General features: G+C 42.6%; 1 protein-coding gene and 1 long non-coding RNA gene across 2 annotated transcripts in view; one reads left to right on the plus strand and one right to left on the minus strand.

Moving 5' to 3' along the window:
• Positions 1-8615, minus strand: part of LOC122550817 — a 32490-nt gene extending 23875 nt beyond the window's left edge. Inside the window, exon 1 of the long non-coding RNA XR_006311950.1 lies at positions 8145-8615. This is a non-coding gene — a long non-coding RNA (uncharacterized LOC122550817). The remainder of the gene's footprint in view (positions 1-8144) is intronic.
• Positions 8516-21771, plus strand: part of LOC122550816 (FRAS1-related extracellular matrix protein 2-like) — a 238936-nt gene continuing 225680 nt past the window's right edge. Inside the window, exons 1-2 of the mRNA XM_043692118.1 lie at positions 8516-13821; positions 19181-19270. Of these exons, the coding sequence (XP_043548053.1) occupies positions 8769-13821; positions 19181-19270 (5143 nt within the window). The 5' untranslated portion in view covers positions 8516-8768. The remainder of the gene's footprint in view (positions 13822-19180; positions 19271-21771) is intronic.

Genomic DNA, 21771 nt, shown 5'->3' on the forward strand with positions numbered 1-21771 from the left:
TTCAGCAACACTCCCTAGGACCTTACCATTAAGTGTATAAGTCCTGCTAAGATTTGCTTTCCCCAAATGCAGCACCTCGCATTTATCTAAATTAAACTCCATCTGCCATTTCTCAGCCCACTGGCCCATCTGGTCAGGATCCTGTTGTAATCTGAGGTAACCTTCTTCATTGTCCACTACACCTCCAATTTTGCTGTCATCTCCAAAATTACTAACTGTACCTCTTATGCTTACATCCAAATCATTTATGTAATTGACACAAAGTAGAGGACCCAGCACCGATCCTTGTGGCACTCCACTGGTCACAGGTCTCCAGTCTGAAAAACAACCCTCCACCACCACCCTCTGTCTTCTACCTTTGAGCCAGTTCTGTATCCAAATGGCTAGTTCTCCCTGTATTCAATGAGATCCAACCTTGCTAACCAGTCTCCCATGGGGCACCTTGTCGAACACCTTACTGAAGTCTATATAGATCATATCTACACTCTGCCCTGATCAATCCTTTGTTACTTCTTAAGAAAAACTCAATCAAATTTGTGAGACATGACTTCCAACGCACAAAGCCATGTTGACTATCCCTAATCTTCCTTGCCTTTCCAAATACATGCACATCCTGTCCCTCAGGAATCCCTCCAACAACTTGCCCACCATTGAGGTCAGGCTCATTGGTCTATAATTCCCAGGCTTGTCTTCACCACCCTCCTTAAAAAGTGGCACCACGTTAGCCAACCTCCAGTCTTCTGGCACCTCACCTGTGACTATCGATGATACAAATATCTCAGCAAAAGGCCTAGCAATCACTTCTCTAGCTTCCCACAGAGTTCTCAGATACACCTGATCAGGTCCTGGGAATTTATCCACTTTGATGCATTTCAAGACATCCAGCACTTCCTCCTCTGTAATGTGGACATTTTCTAAGGTGTCACCATCTATTTCCCTGCAGTCTATATCTTCCATAGCCTTTTCCACAGTAAATACTGATGCAAACTACTCATTTAGTATCTCCCCAATTTCCTGCGGTCCACACAAAGGCTGCTTTGCTTATCTTTGAGGAGCCCTATTCTCTCCCTAGTTACCCTTATGTCCTTAACGTATTTGTAAAAACTCTTTGGATTCTCCTTAATTCTATTTGCCAAAACTAACTCATGTCCTCTTTTTGCCCTCCTGATTTCCCTCTTAAGTATACTCCTACTGCCTTTATACTCTTATACTCCTACTGCCTTTATACTCTTCTAAGGATTCACTCGATCTATCCTGTCTATACCTTATATAAGCTTCCTGGTGGCGAATAATTAAACAACTTACTGGTGGAGGAGGTTCCACAAATACCCCTATCCTCAATGAGTGAAGAACCAAGCATCAGTGCAAAAGATAAGGTTGAAACATTTACAGCAATCTTCACCAGAATTACCAAGTTGATGATCCATCCATCTTGTATTCCTCCAGTGGTCTCCAGCATCACAGAGACCCATCTTCAACGAATTCACTCCACAACTTTATATCAAGAAAAGGTTGGAAGTGCTGGATAATAGACTGTAGGCCCTGACATCATTCCAACAACAATACTGAAGACCTGTGCTCCAGAACTTGCCACTCCCTGAACCAATTTCTTCCCATACATGCCTCGAATTCATCTGTCTTACCTGCCAGATCTCTTGTATCGAAATAAATGCATTTTAATTCATCAGCCTTCCCTTTTTCTTCTGCTGTGTTCTTTCCTGCCTTGCTTAGTTAACTTGCATTCTTTAACTTCTGTAACAGCTTCAGCCTTCTCTCGTTTCACTACCACTTCAGAACCCACTAGTTTAAACGTTCCCAAGTAGCTCTAGCAAATTACCCCACCAGCATATTGGTCCCCGTCCAGTTCATGTGCAACTCATGTTTCTTGCACAAGTTACTTCTGCCCCAGAAGAGATCCCAATGACCCAGAAATCTAAATCCCAGTGCCCTGCACCTCAGCCATGCATTGATCTGTCCTATCCTTATTCCTCCAACCCTTTCCTTTCCACCGCTGTCACACAACTCCCCGATCCTCATTCCCACTTATGTCAGAGAGAGGCTGGGTTATTTAGGTGGGGAGGGGGTTCACAGATCAGCTTGTTGCGTGGCAAATGCCCTAGCAGGCTGTTAATTGCCCAGCTAAAGGCCTCAATTGTCAGTGAGGCAGGCAGGCTATCTACGCAATTAATGGGGCTGGTGGTGAGCTACCAACCCAACACTCTCTTGCCTGATTAAATGCTCTCCCTGCCACCAAACATGCCATGAATTAGGGTGTTAAATGCCAGCCTGATTGCTTCTTAGTTCATTTACTTTATCTGAATCTCCACAGCTTTTAGGTTAATGTACAGTCTTTGATGTGAAAAACCTAACAAAAGTGATATGCAGGTCGAGCTACAACTTGTAATAGAGCTTTTCATCGCCCGCACAGTGGTCACTCAAGGAAATTAGTCAAACAAAAAGTGCTTCAGTTCTGAGTATGTTTATTTTACAATTTTATTGTTTTATTTTTAAAATTGCTATTCTGCAGATGATCCGCAAATTTACAACTTGTAATGGATTCTAATATCTGAGATAGAATGAAGAAATAATTATCAGCATTGTTTTGTCAACTCATTTGAATTTTGTACAACATAATTTATTTTAATGTTCAAGTTGTTACTTTATAATCCAATCCTATCACAGGACTGTCTCTATTGAATTGGAATGTACCACACTGGTTTTTGTCGTTATCATCTAATCATTTTAGTTGAAGGATTGGCGGTGCTTCTTGAATTTTGAAAGATTGACTTACAAGATATTTATTCCCTCCTGTCTAGTTTCCTGGACAATGATCATTTTTAAAGTATAACTGGTATCATGTCACAAGCTGATTGAAACCAACTCTTAGGAAATTTGGCGTACTTAAATGCAATTCAAAGTGTAATCAGGGCTTTTACATGTTTGGAAATGGATGTAGATTTGCTTGCTGAGCTGGAAGGTTCATTTTCAGACATTTCATCACCATACTAGGTAATATCTTCAGTGAGCACCCGGACGGAGCACTACTGATGATTCCTGCTTTCTATTTACGTTTGGGTTTCTTTGGGTTGGTGATGTCATTTCCTGTTCTTTTTCTCAGGGGCTGGTGAATCGAGTCCAAGTCAATGTGTTTATTGACAGAATTCCGGCTGGAATGCCATGCTTCTAGGAATTCTCGTGCATGTCTCCGTTTGGCCTGTTCTAGGATGTATGCATTGTCCAAGTTGAAGTGCTTTCCTTCCTCATCTGCATGTAAGGATACTACTGAGAGATGGTCATGTCATTTTGTGGCTTGTTGATGTTCATGTATCATGTACAAATGTAGTATTCATTACAGTCCTTGCACAGTATTTTGTAAATTACATTAGTTTTGCTTGTTGTCTGTATATGGTCTTTCAAATTCATTAGCTGCTGTTTTAGTATGTTGGTGGGTTTGTGGGCTACAACAATACCAAGGGGTCTGAGTAGTCTGGCAGTCATTTCCGAGATGTCTTTGATGTAGGGGAGTGCGGCTAAGCTTTCTGGACGTGTTTTGTCTGCTTGTTTGGATTTGTTGCTGAGAAATCTGCAGACTGTGTTCATTGGGTACCCGTTCTTTTTGAATACACTGTACAGATGATTTTCCTCTGCTCTGTGTAGTTCCTCTATGCTGCAGTGTGTGGTGGCTTGTTGGAATAATGTTCTGATGCAGTTTTGTTTGCGGATCTTGGCGACATTGCTTCTATAGTTCAATATTTGGTCCATATGTGTTGTTTTCCTGTAGACGCTGGTTTAAAGTTCCCCTAATGTCATTTACAAAATATCGTGCAAGGACTGTATTTCGGGTATTGCACCTAATTTGTATGTTCATTTGAAATGGCAGATGATGACAAGTACATTGATTAGGATGAAGAACTCAGAGTTTTCTTTTGTTCATGGAATATAGGAGTTGCTCGCAAGGCCATTGTTTATTGCCCATCACTAAGTTTTCAGAGGGAAGCTAAGAGTCTCCATCATCGCTATGGGTAGGTAGCCACATGTAGGCCAGACCAAGTAAAGACTGCAGATTTTCTTCCCTAAAAGGAAAGGAATTTGCATATGATATAGATAGATTGACTAAGTGGGCAAACATCTGGCAGATGGAATATAATGTGGAAAAAAAATTTAAATTTTTTACTTTAGCAGGAAGAATGAAAAATTGCAGTTTTAAATTGAGGATAAATGTGTATTTTCAACATACAGAGGGATCTAGGTGTTCTAGTGCATGAACCATAGCATGCTGGTACTGCATGCAATCAAGAAGGCTAATGGATGCTATCTTTTATTACAAGAATAATTGAACATAAAGGAAGGATATAATGCTTCAGTTATACAAAGCACTGGTTGAGACCACATCCCAAATATCCCATGTGTAGTCTTGGTCTCTGTATTTAAGCAGATATTTGTTTAGAGGAGGTTTACTGGATTGATATCTGGCATTGAGGATACGAGGCACTGGAGATAATTCCAATGAGATTTAATAGATTGATAGCCAGAATGATTGGGTTGTCTTCTGAGAATTGGTTGGACAGACTTGAGTTGTACAAGGGTGAGGGGTAACTTGATTGATGTGTATAAGATCCTAAATGAGGAGGTCATAGAAAGGATTTTACCTTTTACGGGTGAGTCCAGAACTAGAGAACTAAAATTTAGAGACTTTGAGGTGAAGATAAGGAGATTTTTCTCTCTCTCAGAGGACTGTACAACTTTGGAAGTATGGGTTTTTTAGGAACAAGCAGTCATTATATTTTTTTAAAGCTGAGGTAGTCAATTTTAGTTAAGCAAGAAAATCAAAGGTAATTGGGCATAAATGGCAATGTGAATTGTAAACACCAGATCAACTATGATCGGATTGAATGGTGGAGCAGGCTCAAGAGGCTATTCCTATTTTTGTGTGTGCATGTACTCTTTAAGTGTAGTCACTTCTGCACTTTTGGGAAATGCCACTGCCATTCAGTATATAGCAACATTCATTAAATAAGTCAATAACCTGTTATTGCAATATCAGGTAAGATCTAAATGTGGGCCAAGATACTAGGAGGACTATCCTGAATTTCTTTCAATGTTGGTATACAGTGGTCACTTCAGGACAGCAGAAAAAATTTCTCTTTGTTGCCTAATTGAAAAATGCAGCACCTCTGAAAAAGCAGCATTTCCTCAGTACTGTACTGAAATATCAGCCATATTTAAGTCTCAACTGAAGTCTGAATATATGACCTTCTAAGGCAAAAAGTGTAATGACTGAACCAAGGCTGACAGATGGAACAACATAAGTAAATCATCAATTAATAATTTATGAAAATTAAGGCAAAGAAGTAAAGCACATCATACAGAAAGGCAAAAATAGAATCCACCCTATGGATTTACAGTATATATAAAAAAATACTTTATGCGCTGCATTAAAAAAAAATACAGATGTTGCTGGAAATGACTGAGCGAATATAATGAGTTCAATGCTAAGCTTAAAACCAAATTAAAAGTTAACAGCAAAAATCAAAATGATGTCCAACTGTATAGTCAAAATGGATAAAGTCCAAGGAAGTGGTTATCAAATGTTATTGTGTTCTGAGTAAACTATAGAGAAATGAGTACTGTATCCAAGAAATGAAAATGGTATTCAAGTTACAGGTTGTAGTGATCAGCAGAAGCAGGAGGCTAATTAATCCCTTTGGTTAACACCTGTTAACTTGTGTTTTCAGTCTCAAGTGGAGATTTTTATGTCAAGGGTATAGAAAAAGTTAACTCAAAATATTACTTCAAATTCAAACTGAATAGGCACAGATCATCTGCACGTAAATTCAAATTAATGAAAGTAATTAGCGATTTTTGTAATTTTTAAGAGTGATATCAATGCTTTTCTTTTCACATAAATTGATCAACAAGGTTTCAAGATAAATTAATCCAGATAGACTAATTGAGGTTAATAACAGTAGAATCAATTAAGAAATAATTAAATGCCACACGAGAAAAACTTAGAACCTTTGTGGTAGCTGAACTCATGATGAATCCATGGAATTCATTTTGTGGTTTTGCAAAGAGTATGTTGAATGAATTGCTAAAATAATTAAGAAATTAGTAATCAAATGACATTCCCTGAAATTCTTGTATCCAGTATCACTGCATTTTTAGGTAAACAAATCTTTATTAAACACTAGTTTTGATATTTGCAAACTACCTCCATAAACCTCCTACCACTTTTTCCTCCTTTAAGACATTCCTTGAAACTTATCTCTTTGTCCAAGCATTTGGTCACCTGCTCTAATGTCTCCTCATGTAGTTCAATTCAAACTTTCTTTGATACCACTCCTCTGAAGCCACTTGAGACACTGTGCTATGTTAAATGTGTTGTACAAATGCAAGTTGCCATTTCAGGAGGGTGTCAGGTCTTATCTTTTCAGCAGGCAGTAACCACCTCAGCCACACAGCACTACAGATTACTGGTCAGTCACGACAACTACTTTCTTTTTATTTATTGGTGCCCTGAGTTTGCTGGCATTTACTGCCCATTCCTAATTGCCCTTGAGAAGCTGATAGTGAGTTGTCTTCTTGAACCACAGTTTTCTATTTGTTGTTGGTACACCCACAAAGGTAGTTCCAGGATTTTGACCCAGCAACATTGAAGGACCAGTGATAATTTCCAAATTAGGATGGTGAATGGCTTGGAGGAGAACTTGTAAAAAAGTGGTGGTTTCCATGTATCAGCTGTCCTGTCCTTAGAGATGGCAGTGGTCATGAATGTGGAAGGTACTGCTTCAGGAGCCTTCGTGAATTTGAACTTTTAATAATGTAGAACTAAACAGACCCAGATAATTCACAGAATGGAAGTATATGAAAATAAACACTTGAAGGAGGAGAATAAGGTCAGCTGGGTATGACAAATTGAAATGGATGCAAGTAGGAAGTTAGTGGCGCACTGTTTAAATGATAAGCTACTTGTGGATCACTTCTGCAGACCCTAAAGTTAACTTTTTCTCTCCTCAGATGTTGCCAGATTTGCTGAGTTTTCCCAGCAAGTTATGCTTCAGAGTTAATCCTAATGCTTTCTTTGGAGGAGGGAATCCATTGATCCTTTGGAATTGTAATTACAAGGACTGTCAACTATAAGATTACTTTTAAAAAGAGGTGAATAACTGGGCTAGAACAAGAAGAATATACCATGAGAATTCGACTGTAGACTACTTTTGAAATAGGCATCAAGCAAAGCAGACCCCAAAAGCAATTAAAAACTTACAATTATAAATTTATGCGCACAAGCCCCTCTTTGTGTAGATGTTTACCCTTATCTTGGCTGAATGCATGGAATTAACTTTAAGGCGGTACCTCCCGTTCTCTTAAGCCCAAGGTAAGCAGCTGTGAACGCATGTGGTCGTGCAGCCCAGAGCTCCCTCTAGGTTTCCCACTCCAACACGAGCGTTGCTACTGCTTTTAATTTCTGACGGACACTCGCGACTAGATCTTAGCCTCGAGAACGGAAATCAATGGCTTGTTGTAGCTTCAACGCTGTAGTGACAAACCTGAATCCGTTGATTAGAAATGCTGGGTTATCGACAACTGTTTCGGAAATGACACGTGGTACAGTAACTACAAACATTGTTGTAAAACCGCTACAAATAAATGTGGTGGACAATTCTGAAGTAAAACATTCTATAAAGTTGTGGAAACAATTCCTCCCTTTAACGTATTCATACAAGTGACATTTCAGATACATGCCCTAAAAAACTCATTTGGGTCAGTTTTAGTTCCGCAGGTGACTTTGAAGACAGTAACATTTCCATGTCTATGTCAAATGAAACGACAAACCATTACGGTACAACAGTTTAAAAGAACAAACACAACCAATTATAAAGAAACAAACCGAACGATTTCAACCAGTAGCTCCCACTGTGTTAGCGTAAACAGCGTTCACGGGCCAGACAATGAATAGGACAGGACAAACTTTGGTACAAAGTTTAAGACACGTTTAAACCAATGATTTGAATCTTTCGATTTAAAAAAAAATTCATCGTTATCCCTTTTCACACCGTCCTTGCCATTACAACTAATTTGTAACTTCGATCTTTATTTAATCTCATTTCCTTCCCTTCTACGTATTCAATCCAACAATGTACCTAGTTTCCCAGATGGGTTTGCTTCCTCAACTTTCCTCGTTCTGCTGGACCCTCCTCCCTCCGCGGTGTCATTTGTTCTATGCTCCTTCTCCATATATTTGCTTTGTCTCGCTTTCCCTGATCATTAGCTCTGCTGCCATTTACGGGCAGCTCGGGGTCTATATTCTGAGATAGGAGGGTTCTGTGTGTGTTTGGGTGGGTGTAGGGGGGGGAGAGGATACCGAGGGGGTCCTTCTGGAAGACGTCACCTAATTGACAGTTTACCTGACCACCCACCGTCCGGAAAGTTGGGCGACAAGGACAGGGGCTGAGATCTCATTGATCTCCAATCGGTGCCGGCAGCGGGGCGGTACTTCCGCAGACAGGTTAGTCCCAGCGACGGGAGTTTATAGCCTGGAGTCTGGGTTGGTGCAGGGTGCAATCTGTTGCTGCGATCCAAAGGGAGAAAGAGACACAAGAGTGGTTGCAAACTTGGTCCTCAACAACAGCACAGAGGAAGCATAAGAGAATTGTCACTTTTTTTTTGAAACACATGAGAGCCAGAGGGACTAATCTGTGCAGATCATTTGCTGAGTGAAAGGGAAGGAAGAGGAAATAAATCTTGGTGAGAAGAAAGTAAAGACCATGGGAAGTTTGCAGCGGAGAGGGAAGAGTGAGTGCCGCAGTTTGTGTCTGTGTGTGGCCAGGCTGCTGCTGTTGTTGGCTTTGACAGTGACAGGTAGCACAGCGGGCTATGAGAGTTTGGAAAGTGCGGAACTCTACTACGGGTTCATGTCGGGACTGTCCGAGGACTCCATCCTTCTGGCCAACAACGGCATCCGTGTGCCCTTCGGCCGCTCGGTCGACCTGGACCCCATCCACGACCTGGTCATCCAGGTGCAGCCGGGGGACAAGTGCACGGTCACGGTCCTGGGCAACGACCCGCTGTCCCAGCGGCCGGGCCAGCTGAGCCCCAAGAAGTTCCCGTGCGACTTCGGCCGGGACGAGGTGAAGTACTCGCACTTCGGCTCCCGGAGCCCGTCCCGGGACCGGGTGAAGCTGCAGCTGAGGTACGACAGCCAGACGGACACGGTGATCATCCCGTTCATGCTGGAGGTCGAGGTGGTCTTCACGCAGCTGGAGATCGTCACCCGCAACCTGCCGCTGACCGTCGAGCGCCTCCTGGGCACCAGCAACGCCATCGACCGCAAGGTGCTGGAGCTGAGCTACCAGCCGAGCTGGCAGCGCTGCCGCCTGGCTACCTTGAGTGGCGCCGGCGGCCTCCCTCGCTACGGGCGGCTGCTGGACGAGAGGCGAGGTGGAGAAGGAGGAGGAGGAGGAGGGGGCCAGTTGCTGGACTGCCAGGAGTTCCTGGACTCGGGCGTGCGGTACCGCCACGTCGCGGCCAGCGGCTCGCCGAACCGGGACTACATCCCGGCGGTGGTGGAGCTGCAGGACGCCGAGGGCCAGCTCCTGAAGCAGGAGTACTTCCAGATCGTGGTGAGGATCCGAGGCGGGGCGGACAACACGGCGCCCAAGCCCAGCTTCGTGGCCATGATGATGATGGAGGTGGACCAGTTCGTGCTGACCGCCATCACCCCGGACATGCTGGCGGCAGAGGACGCCGAGAGCGAGCCGGGAGAGCTGGTCTTCAACATCACGGCGCCGCCGCCGCTCGGCTCGGTGGTGAGCACCGACGACCGGCACCTGCCCATCACCTCCTTCTACCAGCGCGACCTGCAGGAGCTCAAGATCGCTTACCAGCCGCCGGCCGCCGACTCCGACCACGAGAGGATCTTCCAGATCGAGTTCGAGGTGGTGGACACCGAGGGCGCGGTGTCCGAGCCGTTCGCCTTCGTGGTGGTGGTCAAGCCGATGAACACGCTGGCGCCGGTGGTCAGCCGCAACACCGGGCAGCTGCTGTACGAGGGTCAGTCCCGGGCCCTGTCCAGCTCCCGCAACCTGCAGCTCAGCGACGAGGACAACCTGCACGAGGTCAGGCTCACCGTGCTCGACGGCCTGAGGCACGGCCAGCTCACCGTGCTGGGCTCCCGCCGCAAGTTCTTCACCGCCGCCGACTTGGACGCGGGCACCGTGCTCTACCAGCACGACGGCAGCGACACGTACAGCGACAACATCGTCTTCCGCATGACCGACGGCGAGCACGACGTCGAGTTCCTCTTCCCCATCACCGTGGTGCCCACCGACGACGAGCCGCCCGTCGTCAACGCCAACACCGGCCTGAGCGTGCGCGAGCACCAGGCCGCGCCCATCTCGCCCTTCGCGCTCAGCGCCACCGACGTCGACTCCGAGGACTCGACCATCCGCTTCGCGCTCGAGCCGCCCGCGGCCACCGTCGGGGAGCTGGTCCTCCGGCAGCTGGAGCCCCCTGCCGACCCTTCCTCCTGGCAGTACTCCGAGACGGCGGGCGCCTATGAGAAGGTGGTGAGCGAGTGGTCCCAGCAGGACATCCTGGACGGCAGGCTCTTCTACCGCCATGTGGGCCCTCACAGCACCCAGGCGGTGATGGAGCAGCTGGTCTTCCGTGTGCGCGACGACAACGACCCGCCCAACCAGTCTGGCGAGCACACCTTCGTGATCAAAATCCAACCGGTGGACGACGTCGCCCCCGAGCTGTACCCGGGCACCAGTTTGCAGATGGTGGTGGAGGAGTACCGCCTGACCCACTTTCGCAGGAAGGTTCTTCGCTACACCGACTTGGATTCGGATGACAGGGATCTGAGGTACACTGTTACAAAGCCCCCCACCGACACCGACGAGAACAACCCCGTGCAAATGGGCAACATCGTCTTGACCGAAAGCCCCAACACCCTGGTGGGTGAGTTCACCCAAGCTCAGGTCAACCACCACAAAATTGCCTACCGACCGCCCGATGTGGAGCTTGGAATCACTCCTCATGTGGTTCAGTTTGAGTTTACAGTGGAAGACACGGCTGGCAACAGTGTGGATGGGACCTGCACCATCTTCCTGCAGCCGGTTGACAACAAACCGCCTCAAATAACCAACACTGGCTTTACAATGTTCGAGAGAGACACCTACATAATTACAAGTGCCGAGCTGGATGCCACGGACCCAGACACTGATGGACCCCAGATTACATTTACGCTCTCTCAGCTTCCGAAACATGGGCAGTTGCAGTACGCAGGTGTTACTATAACTGAGGGAGAAGCATTTAATTTGAATGATATAAGCAATGGGAAAATTGCATATGTGCACAACGGTGACGAGTCTACTAGTGATTTATTGAAAATAGATGTCAGTGATGGAGTTCATACAGTTACTATCACTGTTAAGGTAACAGTGCGTCCTGTTGATGATGAAGTGCCAACTATTACACTTCCAGTTGGAACCATTGGATCATACTTAGATGTGTTGGAGAATGGAGCCACTGAAATAACAACCAATGTCATCCAAGGAACCGATGAAGACACAGATGATCTTCGGTTGACCTTCATTGTTGAGGATCAACCGCAACAGGGAGAGATCTTAGTTAATGGAATCCCCTCTGAAAGTTTTACACAACAAGACATCATTAATGGGGTTGTGATTTATGCTCATACAGATGGTGAGATAGGACTGCAAAAGAAAGAAGATTCTTTTAATCTGACACTCACTGACATGTCTGATGAGTGGAACATTGGAGGAAACAAAGTGCAAGGTGTCCGTGTACAGGTGACTGTCCTTCCTGTTGACAGTCAAGCTCCAAACGTTATTGTGGGAAAGCAGTTTACTGTGGTTGAAGGTGATAAAAACACAATATCGCAGCAACATTTGAAAGCTGAAGATTTTGATACCCCCAATGATGATATTCTCTGCACTATAATCGTCCAACCGACTTCTGGCTATGTCGAGAACATTTCACCGGCTCCTGGGTCTGAGACATCTCGTGCAGGAACAGCTATCACTGCTTTCACTTTTAAAGAGATACGTCTTGGACACATTAATTATGTTCAGAGCATTCACAAAACTGTTGAACCAGTGGAAGATAGGTTTACATTTCGCTGCTCTGATGGAATTAACTTCTCAGAGAGGCACTTTTTTCCAATTGTTATAATACCCACAAATGATGAAAAACCAGACATTTTCATGAGAGAATTTGTTGTAATGGAAGGTATGAGCCTCGTCATTGACACTCCTATTCTCAATGCTGCAGATGCTGATGTCCCTGCCAATGACTTAACTTTCTCCATCATTAAAGCACCAAAGCATGGTCAGATAGTAAATCAGCTTACTACAGGCACTGTCCTTGTCAACAGTTTTACTTTAGATCAGATCAGAGAAGGTTCCAGCATTGTTTATGAGCATGATGATTCCGAAACTAAGGAAGACAGCTTTGACATTCGCCTTACAGATGGGAAGTACAGTGTTGAAAAGACAGTAATCATTATGGTTATTCCACTTGATGATGAGACTCCAAGAATGACCATAAATGATGGGCTAGAAATTGAGATTGGAGAAACAAAAGTTGTAAATAATAACGTTCTTAAAGCTACAGACCTGGACTCAGAGGACAAAACTCTTGTGTACGTTATACGTTATGGACCTAATCAAGGTCTCTTGCAACAACGTCTGCCTTCAGGGAAGTTTAAAAACATTACAGTAGGAACAAACTTTACCCAGGATGATATTGACAAGAATTTGATTCAGTATACACATACTGGCCAGGAAGGTATCCGCGATCTCATCAAGTTTGATGTCACCGATGGCATTAATCCACTCATTGATCGTTATTTTTATGTTTCTATTGGTGGTATTGATATGATCTTTCCTGATGTGGTCAGTAAAGGTGTCTCACTAAAAGAAGGTGGAAAAGTAACTCTTACAACGGATTTACTTAGTACCACAGATCTGAATAGCCCTGATGAAAATCTTCTTTTCAGTATTACGCGAGCACCTGTTCGCGGTCACCTAGAATGCACAGATCAGCCTGGGATACCTATCACAACATTCTCACAGCTTCAATTAGCTGGTAACAAAATCTACTATATTCACACATCTGACGATGAAGTGAAAATGGACAGTTTTGAATTTGAAGTCACAGATGGATACAACCCTGTGTTTCGTACTTTCAGAATCTCTATCAGTGACGTTGACAACAAAAAACCTGTCCTTACTTTCCATGACTTGATGGTGAATGAAGGAGAGGTAAAACTAATTACTCCATTTGAACTGACTGTTGAAGACAGAGACACACCTGATCACTTGCTGCGGTTTACTGTGACACAAGTTCCAGTTCACGGACAGCTGCTATTTAACCGCACAACATCCATTACGTCTTTTACTAAGCAGGACTTGAATGAAAACCTCATCAGTTACAAGCATGATGGGACAGAATTTTCTGAAGATAGCTTTTCTTTCACAGTGACTGATGGCACGCATACGGACTTCTATGTCTTCCCTGACACTGTCTTTGAAACACGAAAATCACAGATGATGAGAATACGAACAATGCCCATTGATAATGGAGTGCCTCAGATTATTGTGAATAAAGGTGCCCCCACTCTTCGTGGCCTTACCACAGGACACCTTGGGTTTATGATTACCAGCAAAGCATTAAAAGCTGAAGACCGTGATAGTGTACATAGTTCTTTGAGGTTCAAGATTCTGGAAGGTCCTGAACATGGATATCTTATCCACATGGGCAAAGGAAATGAGAGTGTAACTGGATTTACTCAAGGTGAGATTCCTTTGTTATATGGATATCATGTCTCTTATTACTTTCAGGTGCATTTCATTTGATCATGAAGTGAGAGATATGCTGCTTTCTGTTTCAATTTATTGGATTTAGCAGAGAAAAAATGTCTGATTGAGAATAAATTACAAGATATCTGTATTTTGAATTAGCATTTGGTTCACAACTAAATACTCAATGTTGAGAATCAATTTTGTGTGTGATATGCATGTGAGAATTATATTGAAGGAAAACCATCATTACAAATACACTGTAAATCTAGTACCAAACTTTATTAGCAGACAAGTCAAAAGCAGCACTAGATTTTTATGTCTGGAAACATATATTACTGTTTAGCAATGGTGAAACATTTTTTGGTAATGTTGACAGATTCTGTTTTCTAGCGGAGTTTTATGGCCATACTGAAAGAGCAGTGTTAACTGGGTTCTTAATAGAGATGATCTTGTATACTGACTTCTCAAATATGTTGCACATTGTGGGTTCAGCAAAAACAGCATCAAATGTAATCTATATTTAACACCACATGCAACAACTGCCATTTACAATTTTATATTGGGGCAACCAGTAAATAAAATATTATCTGTCTACTTTTAAGACCTACATCCAAATCTAGCACTGCTGATTGAGTGATAACATTTCATCCCTGTCTTGGCTAAAGAGACCTTCCGTGACCCAACCATAGACACTCTCAAGTTAATTTCTACCAGCATGCATCCACATAAATTACTCACGTTTCACACAATAGTTCATCTCAGGCTGCTAAAAAAAACAGTATTATGTAATCTGAGATTCACTGAGGCATTTTGAGGTGCAGAGGGAGCTAGATATTCTAGTCACAAAAAGGTATGCAGGTACAGCAAGTAATTAAGATTGAGGTAATCTATCTTGTGTCATGAGAGGAATCAGATATCTAACAATGTTATTCTCTAGTTGTACAAGGCTTCTTCTGAGTTTAAACAATAGTGTCTATATTGAGTGGTCTATTAACAATAACTCAAAAACCATAGTGTGTGAACAGCACAGATTGAACAAGATGATGCAGAGGTAATGACATTAGTTATAAGGAGATACTGGAACTAGTTAATCTGGAGCAAATTTAATCAAAGTTTCTAAATTAAAGACTTGATTCAACATACACTAAGGAACTATACCGATAACTTATACTGGGAAAGACGTTTTTCTCGAATTGGAGGAGACAGAAATGAAAGATCATCAATTTAAAATAGTCAAAAAAGTGTAATTTGCCCCTCCATTGTCCCTGTCTGGAGGTGGTGTGGAAGGGATTGTGGGAATGACAAATAATTGGGCAAGCTGGCCCTGGAAAGAAATGTTGCCCCTTCTCACCACCTCAGCCACCTAAGTTCTGGATGGGAAACACCACTTATTGTCAGCTGTATGGGCTGAGTCCATACATACCCCACCCCCACGGACATTGCATCGGTCAAGTGCCAGCCTCTATGAGATCTTTAAAGTCTATCCCCGATCCAGTTATAGGATGCCTCTGCACTTAATGCTGCACCATGTGGTTCTTTGAAAATTGATTGTAATGCTGCTGTAAGGACATAAAATTCAGGGACATGCACCCACCTGACAGACTGGACAGGCACTAACTCTAGATCCCTTGCTCACTGTTGTAGCACATACTTACTCTGAGCAGACCTAGAAATTCACAGTATTGCCTGTCTTTGTGAGCTTCCAGGCTCATATTATTTATGTTTTGCCTTACTATGTCGCACAAGCACAAAGGGAGTACGATGTTGTTGTCAGCAGGCCTCAGTCAAGTCGAGGGGGATAACCTTTGCATGGGAATCTGGGCACAGTACGTCAAGAACAGCCTTCAATAGCAGTCCAGGTGCCTGGACACTGTCACTCAGCTGCACGGGATGGTTGGAGTCAGGATCCTTTCCATATAGGGTGAGGAACTGAATGTTGGGCTGCCCATCATCTGTTATGACTCATTCTGCCATACTAGGGGCTGTTTTCTTTTGAAATGAAAGTAGGGCAGGTAGTAAGGGACACGAAAGTAGATAACACAGCTATTATTGTTCTTGCAGCTGGAGAGGATTCCCGAGTGAGTGAATAAGCAGCACAGAGGGCAATACGAGGTTTGCTAGTGAGGGAAGATGTTGCAAGCATTAATGAAAGTGGTAGAGCATGAGCCTTGGTACCAGATAGCGACTGTAGTAGAGATCAAGGGATTGTGATAAGAGAAGGTGAATATGTCTACACTGACAGAGTGGAAAAGGATATTCACCTTCTTCCTATGGTGTTGGCATCCACAAGACGTCTGCATCTGCACTAATGCAGGTGACAACCTTGGACCATGCTGTCATGGCCTGCTGTTGTGGATTCCACTGCTGGTCCTGGGGGGAGAGGACCTCCACGTCCCTGCCAGTAAAACTGATTGACAATTTCCCCATTTGCCAAGTCAGAGGGAATCTGAAGACCCCACCTGTCCAAGAAGACCACCATCATTCTAGTACCAAAGAAAACGTGTGCAACATATTTCAACAACTGCTGCCCAGTGGCTCTGACTTCCATAGTCATGAGTGCTTTGAGAGGCTAGTCATGGCCCTCATCACCCTTCTAACTTCCCAGCCTGCCTTGATTCCCTGCAATTTCCCTACTAGCAAAACAGATCTGTCACGGATGCCATTTCCCTAGCCCTACTCTCATCTCTGGAACATCTGAATAACAAGGACACCTATGTCAGGGTCCAACTAATTGACTACAACTTCACCTTCAACATCATAATCCTTACCAGACTAATCTCAAAATTCCGAGACCTAGGTTGTGGCTCCTCCCTCTGCAACTGGCATCCCAGCTTTCTGACCCACAGACAGCAATCAATGAAGATAGACCACAGCACCTCCTCCATGATAGTCCTCAACACTGGCACCCTGCAAGGATACATACTCTGCCCCCTACAGTACTCCCTGTACATTCACGACTGTGTCGTCAAATTTTGTACAAACTCCATCTACAAGTTTGCTGACCACACCACCTTTGTAGGCTGGATAGCAAATGATGATGATTCACAACAGACAGAGGAGATAGAATGCTTGGTGTCATGGTGCAATGATAATCTCTCAACATCAGTAAAACAAAAGAAAGGATCATTGGCTCCAGAGAGAAAGGAGGAAGGCACACCCCTATCAGCAAAGTTGAGGTGGAGAGGGTTGAGAGTACCAAGTTCTGAGGAGTGACGATAACCAACAATCTATCCTGGATCTCCTTCGTAGATGTGACGGTCAAGAAGCTACAACAATGCCTCTCCTTCTTCAGGAAACTTAGGAAATTCAGCATGTCCATAAGGACCCTTACCAATGTTTACAGATGCATAATAAAAAACATTCTATCTGGGTCTATAACAGCTTGGTACGGGAACTGCTTAGCCCAGGGCCATCAGAAACTACCGAAAGTTGTGTGCACAGCCCAGACTATCATGGAACCGACCTCCCATTCATGGACTCCATCTGCATTTCTTGTTGCTGTGGAAAGGCTGCCAACATCATTAAAAACCCCTCCCACCCTCGTAATACTCTCTTCCAAACTATTCCGTCAGAACGTACAGAAGTTTGAACACATGCGCCAGCAAGTTCAAGAACAGCTTCTTCCCTGCTATTATTACACTGCTGAACGAACCTCTCTAATTTCAAATCTAGTGTTGACCTTGCTTTTATATACCTCCTGTGCATTTGGAACCTTGTATGTCACGTTCTGTCTAAGCACCGTATGATCTGTATGTGCTTGTTTGCTATGATCTGCCTGGACCACTTGCAAAACAAAACCTTTCACTATACTTAGGTACATGTGACAACAGTAAAACGAATCAAATCAAAGGAACCAACCACGGCAGCTCCGGCAGTCAGTGCTTGTCTGGACTTATAAACATGGCATGGGCACAGGAGATGCTGGCGTTTTGGCGGATATCTGGGCAGTTGTGAGTTGGCCCAGAATAGCACATTGTAAGATGAGCTAGGAATCAGATGTGAGAGATGCATAGACATTGGTGATTGTTAATGTGGCGAGCTTGGTAAGATTCAGCAAGAGAATGACAGGGCCTTGCAGTGAAAAGCCCTTCAGAAAACTCAAGGCAACTTGCACATAGTCAAAAAAACCTAAGATTCAGCTTGTAGTTCAGTCACACCGTTATGCTAAGGCTTGCCATGGAAATGGATTCTTTCTTGTCCTCGGTCATATCAGTGTTTCAGAAGTACAAATGTTCCTTTAAAATGAGCATTGGGAATCTACAGTTTATCACCAATGAACCACCAATGCAGGAAAATTTAATGATTGCTGTCCAACTTCCTTTCAATCTTCACTCATGCACAGCACACATAAAACAACTGAGCATAATCCCAAATCTTGGCTTTTCCATATTTGTGGAAATGTGTGGCATTCTAACTTGGCATAAGTCATTGCAGTACATGCTGCTTGAATCCCCTAATACAGTACTTTAAACAGAGACATCGATGAAGTGAAAAGACCAGAAGGTAACAGCTCTCTAAGCTGCACTTAACAAAGATCTGCAACCATAATATTAGTATCTCTGTTTTCTGAACAGAAGCCGTGACCCACTGCGTGATTCCAACATTTTATTTGTTGGTAAATGTTCTTTACGCTTTGTTAGAATGCTGCTGCTCACTGTTTGAATATATAGAGCATTAAACCTAGTAAGCTTCCCAGATCTCTCTGAGTTTGGATTCCGCAAAATTACATGAATGTAGTGTGTGCTTAGAATATTAAATTGCAGATGTGATTTAAAATGGCCTCAATAGCTACTGCTTGACAGGTCAAAAATTTCATTGAGCTCAGCATTTAATAACATTTCATTCTATTTTGCAATAATTAACCATTGTACTAGATAATAGGCTCCCAACTCTCGCTGCCATTAGTAAACAATAAGTCCTCTTCTAATTTGTTGCTGGAGGAAAATATGTGTAATGCATGATGTTGAGTTCAAAAGACTTATTTCTGTTTTATTTTAACTTCAAATATTTCCTGCTGTGCTTTCAAGCAGTTGCTAAGGTACCCATACATTTAGCCCAATTTAAATTCCTTTTCTTTGCATTCTTTCTTACTTTTGATAGGTTCCTGGTTTCCGCTCAGGACCCTCTGCTATGACACAATGCACAAATATTCAAAATTACACTTGGATTCATTAGTTGCACTATCATTGTGCCTTTCAACATGCTAATTTTTTAGATGTCCCACTATTCAATGCTGACTACTCTAAAATGAGACTTAATTGTTCACTGAAGGAAACTTCATAAAGAATGTAATGTGAGACAAGGGTCCTAATGTACTTTCCTCACAATCTAAACCATCATTGGTGTTCCAGGGGAAATTGATGACATGAAGATCTGCTATGTATTGAAAGAAGGGGACAATGCGACAAGTGACGTATTCCACTTTTCTGTCGAAGACAGTGGTAAGTGGTGCTCAGTTTGTTCTGTATAAGATCAGCTGTTTAATGGTATTGTCCTTTCTGTAGTATTTTTCAGCAACCAGATGTTCCTTCCTACTTTAACTCTCCTAAGTGTTTTCTAGTGAAAGTCAAAGTCATTTCTCCCAATGTTGAATGCTTATATTTCCAATATTTTCAGGCCAAAATGTCAAAGCATTTATCCAAAGACTTAGCTGATGCATTTTTAAGTAGTGTTTTCTTTATTATTTGATTCCAAATATTTGTATTTTATGTGGATAAAAAACATGAATAGCGTTAAAATTTGTATGTGCTGCATACAAAACTGATTCCTGGAGATATAGTAGGAAGACAACATCAGAGTAAGAAAGGTGGTCTCTCCAATTAAGACTTTCATAATTTAAATTCTTCAGGTGGTGGTTTTGGAAGATGTTCACTAATGTTGTATATTATACTGCGTTGTTCCCACATATCAAGTTAGAAGTCCTTTGTTGAAGGAGATATGTTCTAGTGAAAATATGCCTTGAGGTTTGATAGAATGCTAATACTTTATTGACATCTCAATTGTTGATGATCCACAAAAGAAATTATTCTGCTAATAATGCATGCGTGCACATGTTGGCAAATCCTATGTTGTGTTCATTTTAAATTTTATCTCAAAGCCTTATTTGATCAGCAGCGTTCAAAGATTTTGTCATTTTAATCCAAGAAAATCACCATTATAGGGAAGAAAGTAATTACAGTTGTGTAATTTTTTTGGAGTGTTAAATCTCTACTGTTGGGAGTTGAATTTAGGGTTGGAAATTCCCATGGCCAATCTCCTTGGCAAATTGGTTATCAAATATCAGCCAATGCCAACTTTGCAAGCGAAGATCAAGGCAGAAATAGGAGTTTAGATGGTTGCTGTCATTCTATGAAGGACATCTGGCCAACGTCTGTCTAACTTTGCTTCATGGAGAAAGTGAGGTCTGCAGACACTGGAGATCAAAGCTGAAACTTTATTGCTGGAACAGCACAGCAGGTCAGGCAGCATCTAGGGAACAGAAGATTCGACGTTTCGGGCACATGCCCTTCTTCAGGAATCTTTGCTTCATGTCAACCCAGGATCTACCTCCAAATTGGCTTGTCAGAAGAGAAGTCGAATATTGTTCAAGTCTACTTATTGTTCATTGTTCTCTAGCTCCATGTACATGATGGCATTGCACCATCTCTTTTGTGCCAGAAAGAAGAGCAAACTTAGTTTCTCTCCCCAGTTCTTTGACATCTGAATTAGTGTGAAATTTTACTAATTGAACTAATTTTACAAAAGAAACTATCAGGAATTAGGACAGAGACTTCATAACACAAATTACTGATCTCAGTTAATTTTCTTTCATGTAGAACCATTTTTTTTTCTCAGTGATTGCATTGTGCTTCCTCTAAGTCAATCTTTAAGTAATGAAGTAGATATTTGGTATTCCTACCTAAAAATCCAATAGTAATCACAATAGTCAAAACAATTAATTCATCAATTATGTGAGCCATTTCAGTGTTTTGATCAAAAGACATCATCTGGTATATAGTTAAAATGCAGCAGTGAAATCCATAAGTTTTAAATTGTGAATTACTGAAAAGTAATTGTAAATATGCTGTATTAAAGCTATGGCACTTTTGTCTTTTGATTTGTTCACCTTGCTTCAGTAAACACAACATAGACAGGCAAAAATTTGAAGTGAAATTTTTTAGTCTCAAAGCAGATACCTGTTTGAAATCATTATTGATTCTACTCTCAGTTTTGTTAAAGTATATAGTTACGACTTAATTATTTCAAGTGACTCAAGCTTGTAAAATTCTTAACTGGAAATAGTAAATATTTTATCAGACGTTATGCTGCAGTTTTCAGGATTTTAGGTTGTGATTCATGAGCATACTCTATGCTGATGTTTCACAATACTTCCCAAAGAGGGTAATCTAGAGCCAAATGTGAAATAACTCCACAGGAGCTGGTATCCCATCATCAAGTCACCCTTTATTTACACATGGAGAGTCCTTTACACTGGTCCAGATCCCTCAAAGATAGGTGTCAAAGTGGGCCACATGTCTGATACACCTGTTCCTATCTGTCAGCCAGGGCTCCCTGATTTGACCAGACTAACTGCCTCAGTCAGGGAACTCTCATTCCATTAGGTCGACCTGGCTGCTTTTTTTACAATCACTGTAGAATACTGCAGGAACGGGAGGGAAGGTGACTATTATTTTATGTTTCTTTTCAATTTCTGTCTTAGAACCACTGCCTGGAAATAACTGATAAATTAGATTGTGATTTAATGTATCCCTAATTCAGTTTATTCAAATTTTCTGATGGTATCATCAGTGAGAAAAAGAAGTTTCACTTATTTATCCTTGCGCTTCGGCGGGGCGGTGTGGACTTGTTGGGCCGAAGGGCCTGTTTCCACACTGTAAGTAATCTAATCTAATCTAATCCTTTGGATGCCAATGGAAAACCAGAGGAATTATGGATATTTTCA

This window comes from Chiloscyllium plagiosum, chromosome 6 (assembly GCF_004010195.1).
Source record: "Chiloscyllium plagiosum isolate BGI_BamShark_2017 chromosome 6, ASM401019v2, whole genome shotgun sequence".
Taxonomy (NCBI): domain Eukaryota; kingdom Metazoa; phylum Chordata; class Chondrichthyes; order Orectolobiformes; family Hemiscylliidae; genus Chiloscyllium; species Chiloscyllium plagiosum.